Source organism: Oreochromis niloticus, linkage group LG22 (genome assembly GCF_001858045.2).
Source record: "Oreochromis niloticus isolate F11D_XX linkage group LG22, O_niloticus_UMD_NMBU, whole genome shotgun sequence".
Lineage (NCBI taxonomy): Eukaryota > Metazoa > Chordata > Actinopteri > Cichliformes > Cichlidae > Oreochromis > Oreochromis niloticus.
The window spans coordinates 15,408,482-15,418,125 of record NC_031985.2 but is presented as its reverse complement, the minus strand read 5'-3'; the positions used below and the strand labels follow the sequence as shown (position 1 = coordinate 15,418,125).

The 9,644-nt window shown below is 37.5% G+C and overlaps 1 protein-coding gene across 1 annotated transcript; it reads right to left on the bottom strand.

The window, feature by feature from the left end:
* Window positions 1-1,252: 1,252 nt before the first annotated feature.
* Window positions 1,253-9,536, bottom strand: si:ch211-153f2.3 (protein FAM167A). Its single transcript, XM_005452710.4, has 3 exons — window positions 9,392-9,536; window positions 5,654-6,326; window positions 1,253-1,815 (listed from the first exon to the last, which is right to left on the bottom strand). Exons 2-3 carry the CDS (start codon window positions 5,849-5,851, stop codon window positions 1,528-1,530), a joined length of 486 nt encoding a protein of 161 aa, XP_005452767.1. The 5' UTR covers window positions 5,852-6,326; window positions 9,392-9,536; the 3' UTR covers window positions 1,253-1,527.
* Window positions 9,537-9,644: the final 108 nt, after the last annotated feature.

Sequence of the window (9,644 nt, the reverse complement as noted above, 5' to 3'; positions counted from 1 at the left end):
AAGAGAAGTAAAATGTACAATGTCACCGTCTTTGTGTCTTTATTTAGCTGGCATACTGTAACCACTGCAGTACCTGTTTTAAAAAATGCTATAAAATTCAGGAATGGTTAATAAATACATTCATGTGTCACTCCCAAACAAAAACAAAACAGCCCATCTTTATCTTCATGTAAGAGCATTTTAAAAACTCATATGTCAAATCAGAATAGTTATCTGCAGTTACAATGAACACATGGAGGTGTAAAAAAAACCAACCTCCAGGCTGACCTACTGAATTACATTTCTGGGCAGATACAGAATAAATATCAGTGACTTTTCAGGCTTTCAGTTACCGACAGGTTCACATGTTTGTACAGTACATGTTAATATTTGTCTAGACAGAGAAAACTCTTACTATCTGTCACACAGTGCTTCAAAAGACTGCCTTTAGGTCATTGTTTAATACAGATACTAAAATATAAAGCAATAATATATACATAGTGGAAATTTATATACTGTATGATGCTACAGCCAGTGATGGATTAGTTTGGCTAATAAAATACTCCAGACAGCATTTCATGAATCCTACTTTTCCTGCTACGTCATTACTCTTTAAAAAAAATCTTTTTAATTTAATCTGTAGTAGTCTGTAAGAAAACCACTCACACAACTATCACTTCAGTAAACCTGGGTGTACTGTTTTCTCACATGTCACACTGTTAATTTAGTTCCATCAACTTCAGACTCCACTTTAAAATTCTTGTTTTGACTTTTAGAGCTCTGCATGGACACTCACCAGAGTATATGAGTAAACTTTTACATGCATACAACCGAAGAGGTCCCTGGGGTCATGTGATCAGGACCTGCTGGCTGTGCATCATAAAAGGCTGAGAGTTAAAGGAGACAGTGGACGCCAGACTCTGATATGAGCTAAAAACTCATCTTTTTAAACTCCATTTACTGTCTTTTGTTTTGTTTTTTTGTTTTGTTTTTTGTTTTTGTTTTGATGTTCTAGCCTTTTTGTTGTCAAGCACTTTGTGGTATTTATTTTGAAAAGTATTATGCAAATAAAATGATCATTTATTCATGGCTGAAAAATATAGTTCTAAAAACAGAACTGTCAAAAACAGCAGTTCCTCTAATGACCACTTGAGGGTGACTCCAGAAGTAGTTCATCCTGTTAGACTCCAGTGTTAAAACTCGCAACTTACATCTTGGTACAGAAACCCCCCCCAAAAAACATGTGTTTTTTATTAATATTAATCGAGCTGGAAGGCGGATGACTCACAAAAACCCCAAAAACCCCAAAAAACATTTGTTTTTGTCTAAGGTGCCTTTTTTCATTTACAATGTCATATTCATGTTATGAAAATAAAAATAAAGGATAAGCCATGACATTGTTGGCTAATTTGTATGCAGCCGTAAGTTACAATGACTTTAAGCTTTGTTTTTTCTTAAGTGAAGCGGTGGAAAATGGGGTCACTGAACTCCACCTTGTCTATGTTAACTGCCTTAAAAGGCACATTTTTGAAAAATTTGTCTGACTTTTCAAGGCACAGAGCTTCTCCTGCAGAACATCCTCCTCGATAAAGTGCCCGAATAAAGCTGCTGAGGCATCTTTAGGCAGGAAATGGAAAAGCCCCCCTCCCCTGAGCTGGAGTAGAGGCTGCCGCTTCCTTGTTCACTCTCAGAGTCCCAGTAGCTCCCCTCTTCTTCCTCCTCATACGTCTCCTCCTCTTGCTCCTCCTCATACAGCTCCTGCTTGAGCTCCTGGATGCCTGAGTGAAGCTCCATCAGCTGTCGAATCAGGGCTTGATCCTGGGAACGCATCTCCATCTACACACGGAGGACACATCTGTTTAGATTTCACAGAAGCACAGAGCAAACAGACAAATAGGACCAAATACCAAACAGTGAATGAAAGAATTGTGAAGCGAACTTCAGAGAGTTTCTTTCCATCTCGATGAAGCTGAGCAGGTTGTGCTCGCTTTGAAACCGTAAGCCGTTTCATTTGAGTGTTGCCCTCTTTCAAATGCAAATGGATCTTTCTGTCATTCTCTTTCTTTTCCTTTTTTATGAGAGGCTGTCCAACTACTGGCATTGTAAAATAAGATATTCAGAATTCCATCGAGTGTCCAAGTCTGTCCAAAGCACTCAGGAATGTGGGCCGATCTGCATTTCTTTTCTCGGTTAATTACAGCACCAGGCTCAAACTGAGGCTGAGGCTGCGCATAAAAGATTCTGGTTGTATTTCCTTTGTCAACACTTAATTAAGAGAAAACCGTGATTTTCTTTTTTTCTTCTTTGAGATCGAGCCATCTTGGGCTTCACCTCATTATGACAAACACTAGTCCTTTTCAAATAATGTGCAGGCTTCTCAAATCAGCTTCTGTCTGTAGATGTTTTTTTTTTCTTCCAGGGAGTATGCTAACCACAGACAAAAACAACCTCAGCACAAAGCTTTGGGACTTTTTGGTGATATTTTATCACATTTTGCTTATGAATTATAAGTGATACTTAATGCATCTTCTGTCTTTGGTGTGTCTGTTTCATTTTCCTTCTTTTTTCTATCCTTAATTATCTTCGTTTAAGTGTGGGAGAATAATACCATAGTGGCATCTGTATCATTAAATTCATCTCATGAACACAAAAAGTGGAACAGCTATGGGTTGGGGGAAAACGATCATATTGTAAATTCAAATGTCTTTATATATAAGGTTATGATAAAGATTACTTTGAATGAGGCTAAAAGAAAGTTAATAAATCGTTATAAAATATTGATGAGACGGATAAAAAATCTCCTTAGGCTATTTAAATAAGATGTTAAGTTTAGAAACTAATGACGTAAATAACATAGAAAACAATAGATTTATTAGTCTAGTTCGTCTTTAGTTTAATTGTTTTCTCCCCCTAATGCATTTTGAGCAGAAGCTCTAGAAAAGCCACAAATCAACCTTAAGATGAGTAGAAGCAAAAGTTTTTCCAGAGTGCATAAAGAACTTCGGATTGTTGTATGCATTCAATAACCGCATCATCTACAGATGTGCTCTATTCAAAATTGCAATGTGATTATATTTGCCTACAATACTTAAAGGTAAGTACACTAAAAAGAGAGTAAAAAGCCAGGTTTTACAATAATTATGCTGTAAACAAATTCAAGTACTCTGTAAGTAATTTTAAGTAATGTGCAAGTAATTTCAAGTATTGCACAGCTTCATGTATTTTACAAGAAAGGAGACACAAATGATTCCATAAGTAAATTTAAGTGTTGTGTAATTTCTTAGTAATTTTGTGGAAAAACTAACAATATTTCCAAATCTTACATTGTAAGTACACTGTAGTTTTCATGGGCGTGGATTGTACTATGGAGTGGCTTGACCTTGGCTAGCTTCCGGGTATTTTAAAGGAAAGGAGGCACTCCTTTTGAAAGTCTTTGAACAGTGATTGTGAAAGAAAAGAACATTAAGTTGACTTGACCCCATCACGATAAGGTCACATAGGCCTGCAATTTTTTTTGATGGTACCTATTTTTTCTAAGTTGCTAAAAGGGCAGTTGAGTAATAGCACAGCCATCAAGCATCTTTTTAAAAAAAAATTATTATTATTATTATTATTATTTATTTATTAATTTTTTTACATCAGATGCATAAAAAAAAAGTACACAGGCAAGATTGATCCACTCCATAATATGGCGTGGCCATGGTGTATAAAGTATATTTATGATGTGAGATGGGGAAATTGTTTGCTTTTCTGTAAAATTGCCATAAATTCTACACCACTTAAAATGATTTATTCACTACCTTTATTTATTTATAATTAATGTGTAATTTATTTACATTATAGCTTTTTCTTCATTTCCTGTAAAAACCTTATTTGTTGCCCCTCTATTGTATGGGTTACCTTTAAGTATTTGCAGGTAAATATAATTACATTGTCATTTTAAATAAAACACATTGAAATTCTATTTGATTACAGGAAAATTACACGTTTTGTCATTGGCTGTATTATGAAATGTTACCATATGTATAAATAAACAGAAGATCTTAACTCTGAAAATCTGTATTTATAATTTATAGGGAGGCCAAAGTGCGCCAAAAAATGGAGACTCTGACTGTCTAATTTTATATTTTTACACGTAAAGCTCATCCTTCTCATAAAGAAAAATGCAATATGAGCCAAAAGCTTGACATCATCTAATAAATAGACTTGAGGATTATTTCTGGAATTTAAAGGTTAAAGTTTTTAGCCTGAGCACCTCCCTTAAACTATCTGAAGGAAGGTGAAACAGACAATTTACGGATCTCATTCACTGCTGCTCCTCTGAGGCCTGTTTCCAGGACGTCTCTGTTTCTCCTTGTTGCTCTTCTGTCCGGCTCCCGCTCAGACTGTTTTTCTTCTCTGTGTGCTCAGGACACTCGGTTACCATGACGAGCAGTCGCAATAAATGCCAAGCGATAAATCAAGCCGTGACAATGAGCCTTGCACTCGCAGACACACAAGCACATGCACACACAGCCTCTCTGCATGGTGACGGTGGTTTAAAAGGGAGTGACGCTGTAAGAACATGACTTACATGGAACCCGAGGAACAAGGGGGGCAATAACTTGGGCCTCTCACACACAAAAACATCAGGGCTGACCATAGAAGTCGTTCTGAAGGTGGGACAAATGACTTGATCTTTATCACAACAGACAATAAAAATGTTTTTAGACTTCCCACAGACGTCACAAAAGGGCCACACAGAAGAATTTACAGGTCATAGAATTTGTTGCCATTTAGTAAATGAGCAAAATTGATATTTTATATTCACCTCAGTTTGAATTTGGTTGGATAGAAAAATAAAATGCTTTCAAACAATAATTCATGCTTTGTTTATCTGTTAAATTCAACTCATTTCACAATTCACTTCACAAAAGGGTCATTTAAACCCAGAATTTTCCAAGTCTACTCTCTACTGTGCAGATCACAAAATAACACACATCAGTGGTAAAGGAAGTATTCAGACTGTTTCCTGAAGCAATACAGCCAATGTGGCCCTATCTATGAAATATTTGCTGAACAGTGACCACTCTGACTGCCTGAAAAAGAAAAATGCTAAACTGTGGGACAAGATTTCTAATCTTAGTGAACTAACCACGTTTGTCATATTCTATTATTTGGCTAAAATTGCTAAATAAATTCATGAATTTGGTCAGCAGATTAAGCAAGCCCAACAAAATCCATTTGTTTAACTAGAACATTTACTACAACAACATTGTACTATTGTACTACAACATATTACTAGATTTAAGGAAATTAATGCACTAAATTGTTATTTCTTCATCAAAAATGATTGAATCTGACTTACACAGAACTTTGAATCGCACTGACCCAAAATTCTGAAAGTGTTTTAAATTTCATTTTACATGAACAAGATTATATTTTTTTGCATGCAGCTTTTATTACAGACAAATACTATTTTTAAAATCTTTATTGTGTAAATAAACATCCCAAATTCCCAGAACACATAGTTTTGTACAACTCTAACATGAACTGCCACAAAAAAACTAAACAGGGCTTTAATCTAGTTGTAACAGGAAACAGGAATCTGCAGGTGTTATATACATATAGCAAGACAAAATGTATTAAGGATACACCGTTTCCCTTACAGACTCGATCAGAGTCCCAGTCTTACCAGCTCCCTTCGCAGCCAGGCCAGTGCACTCTCTATGTCCAGTTTGCTTGCTTCTCCACCAGATGTGCACCCTTCCTTGACGTGGTTGGTTCTGGCCTCAGGGTCCCTGCTCTTGCTCTCTTGTGCTCCCTTGCAGTCATCAAAGGTGGAGGTCTTGCAGGAGAAGTCCCGCAGTCTGGTTAGGACCACCTCCATCATGTTAGGTCAGTGATTTTTCTTCTAACTGGAGTCTCTTCTACACCCTCTGCTGTGTCTTGCGTGTTTTCGGCTGTGATGCAGCTGCAAACAGCCTCGTCTTCTGTTATGAGGTCCCTGCCAGCTCGGAGGACTTATGAGGAGCTCTCCCTCTCTCCCGTTCTCATCTTTCAAACATGCTCCTTCCTCCCTCCCTCTGCTCTCCTCCTTTTTCTTGCTGTCTGTCTCGCAAACATTAGCCCCCAACTGCTTGGCAGAGTGAACTGGTAGCACTGGTCTGGTGAATGCCACCGAGCTGGTATGACGTCAGTGAATTGTCCGGATGCCTGATGTGGAGCTGTTTGGGGTTTCTTTTTAAATCGGACACACAAACACAGAGATCATTAGGAAGGAGATGGGGGGAGGAGGCCGGTGGTTGTCTTGAAGATGACACGAGTGTCCTGTTGTGTAAACTCACACAGCTTCAGTGAGTTTTGGTCTGTTAAAAGATGATGGAAGGAGGGTTGATGCTGACAGAGACATAAACATTAAGTCCTATGGTGTAAGTAGAGCTCACTGCCCTGAGTGGCCTACGTCAGGGTCAGGATCCAAAGAACAGTGTGAACAGCCATGTGTAACTAACCCTTCTCATGCCATTTTCCCTTCATTCTGTAGCCCCTGGCAACCCACTCCTCATCTATTCACACACTTTGGTAAACCAAACACAGGCCGGCTGTACGGAGCCTGCACTGACCAAAATAGCCCCAACACACTATTTTTAGAGTTAAACTGACTCCACTTTTAGACTTGTTTTAGAAAGCAAACGTCATCGCTCTCAAAAGGAGCTAAAAAAGTCTTCAAGTCTCATTGTGCAAGTGTGCCATGTTCCCACTGCTGCTTTCAAAAGGAATGAAAAGAGCTGATGTAAGTGTTTTAACGTCACACACTGCATTGGGTGAAACTCTCAGTTATATTTCTGCAAAAGGCACTTTGTCTCAGCCTTGTCAGCAGTTGAATGTAAGATTGATTTAAAACTGGAGTAAGCGTCATGGTTTTATTGTCCCTGGACAAAAAAACATGGCACAAGAAATCCATGGGACAATCATTTATAACAGCAGAGATGGCATGAACCAATCATGTTACTGTACTCCTGCACATAGAAGTGCTGTTAAAAAGTATTGACCCCCCCTTCAAACCCTCCTTTGTTTTTTGTTTTTTTCCCATATTTATCACAGTTAAATGTTTCAGACTGTAAAACAACTTTTAGATAATCTGAGGAAACACAAAATGCAGTTTTTAAATGATGATTTCATTTATCAAGGGAAAAGGGGTATCAAAATCTTCCTGGGCGTGTGTGAAAAAGCAATTGCACCCTGAACCTAATGACTGGTTGTGCCACTCTTGGCAGCAGGAACTACAATCAAGCGTTTGCCGAGTTAGTCATCGCTGCGGAGGAATTTTATCCCACTCATTTTTTTACATTTGTTTCACTTCAGCCATATTGGAGGGTTTTTGAGCATTAATGGTCTGTTTATGGTTGTGAAAAAAAAGTATCTCAATCAAATGTAAGTCCAGACTTTGACTAGACCACTCCAAAACCTTCAAACACTCCTTTGTTTTAAACCACTGAGAGGTGATGTGGAACATTATCCTGCTGCATAGCCCAAGTGTGCTTGATCTTTGGCTGCAAATTCTCCTTTGGGATTTTCTGGTAGAGTTTTTATGCTTCAAGTAGTAGTTTTAGGTCCACTTAAAAACAAAAAATCAATCAGGGGTTCCTCAGGGTTCTGTCCTTGGCCCATTATTGTTCAACCTTTACATGCTCCCACTTCTTACCTTCATAAAGAATCATAATATAACTATAATATCTCATTCTTTTGCAGACAACATTCGGTTGTGCCTATCATTTTCCTCATATTATCTAACTCCTGTTCACAAACTAATAAGTTGCACTGAGGAAATTAACTGCTGGATATCTAGAAACTTCTTGTAACTGAACAGAAACAATACAAATATTTATTCTTGATTCAAAAAGTCAGAGACAGAGAATTTGTTCATATTTATCATGCCCTTCTCTGAAACACACACAGCGAACAAATCAGGAGCCTTGGCATTATTTTGGACAGTCACCTCAGTTTGATAATCACATCAATAGGATTATCAAAACTGCCTTCCACGACTTAAAAAGTAGATAAAAAGTCAACAAGTTATTATATTAAACTGACTAAGAAATGGATGCAGTAAATTGATTAATCAATGCAGGATTATCCAAATCATCATTAAAATGACTTCAACTCATTGAGACTGCAGTAGTAGCCAGTAGTACATGGAAATATGAACATATTACCCCAGTATTCAAGTCTCCCCACTGGCCCCCAGCTCAACACAGGCTAAACTTTAAAATCCTTCTGTTAGTTCATAAAGCTCTTAATAGTTTGGCCTCCCAGTGGATCTCTGACTTGCTCAGCGTCAATAACCAAATTAGAGCTCTCAGGTCGTCAGGTGCAGATCCTTTAACTGTTCCTAGAATTAGATTTAAGTGTGCTGAGGTTGCTTTCAGTTTTTGTGGTCCTGCTCTTTGGAACAAGCCGAATGCTGATCTGAGGTCAACTGGAACAAACTAAAACCTTTTTATTCTCACAGGCTTACTGTTAAAAACTTTATATGTGTGTGTGTGTTAACTTCTATTTTATGTTTTTGTAAAGTTTGTTTTGTTTGTGTTTTTATTGCCTTAATGCTTCGCAGACCTACACTGGTTTATCTTAAAGGAATGTGCTGTATAAATAAAATTATCATTGCTCTTGATCACCACTTTGTAGTAGGCTTAATTTTGAATTAAGAGAATGTTCAGTACAATCAAAAGAAAGACAAAAATACTAATATTTCCCCTGTGATTGCCCCAATCTGTACTCATCCCACCACCTCCTCAAAGGGAAGCCAACTTCTCCATCCTCCTCCCATTTCTTTCAACTGACCTCGCCTCCTCCACTCTCTTTACCACCGTTCTCTTCATCTATTACCACCTTCTCATCCTGGCAGATCAGCTATTCAAATCATTAAAAAAAAAAAAAAAAAAATCAATCTCTATGATCGATCAGATTAAAAATACTGTTACTGCCTACTGGTAATGTATCAGTATTAACTCAGCAGGGCTAACGTCTTTAATGCCAGTTATTTTTTCAAACATTTCATCATGCGGTGTCCGAGTTTTGCTTTTAACATCATTTTGATAACTAAAGCGAATAAAGACACACTTTAAAAATAGAAACATAGATCTAAAATAATGAAGTATATAGAAATGAATGACATGTAGATCTGTTTAAGTGGATCCTTGTCGCCATCTGCTGGTATTTTTTAAAATCAGTCGCTAAAACAAAAGCGAGAGTAAGTTTTTTTTAAAGAAAGACTTGCTACCATCCACTATCTTGAAACTCCCCCGGGGCTTTTATTGGCTCATTATCGATCTAAATACAGAATAAATTAAAACAAAAACAAAAACATCACCGACATAGCTGCTATTTAATCCACCCACAGATTGAAAATTGTAGTTTTTATTTTCTTTACCTGTCAGCTACACGCGAATATTTCTTCCTTGTTTTCTGTTTCTGCAACTCAGTGCAAAACTGTTCAGGTAAAACTAACAACATGCTACACACTGCCAATAAAGACTCAGTGTGAGTGGCTGTTTCCATTCAAAGTGATTGAAAAATAAAGTATCTCATTGATAAGTAAACTCCACTGTACGAGCAGGTGCTTGGGAATCTTTCGGGGGTTGAAATTGGGGTGGACTGTTTTCATCAGAGAAGAGTTTTGCTGA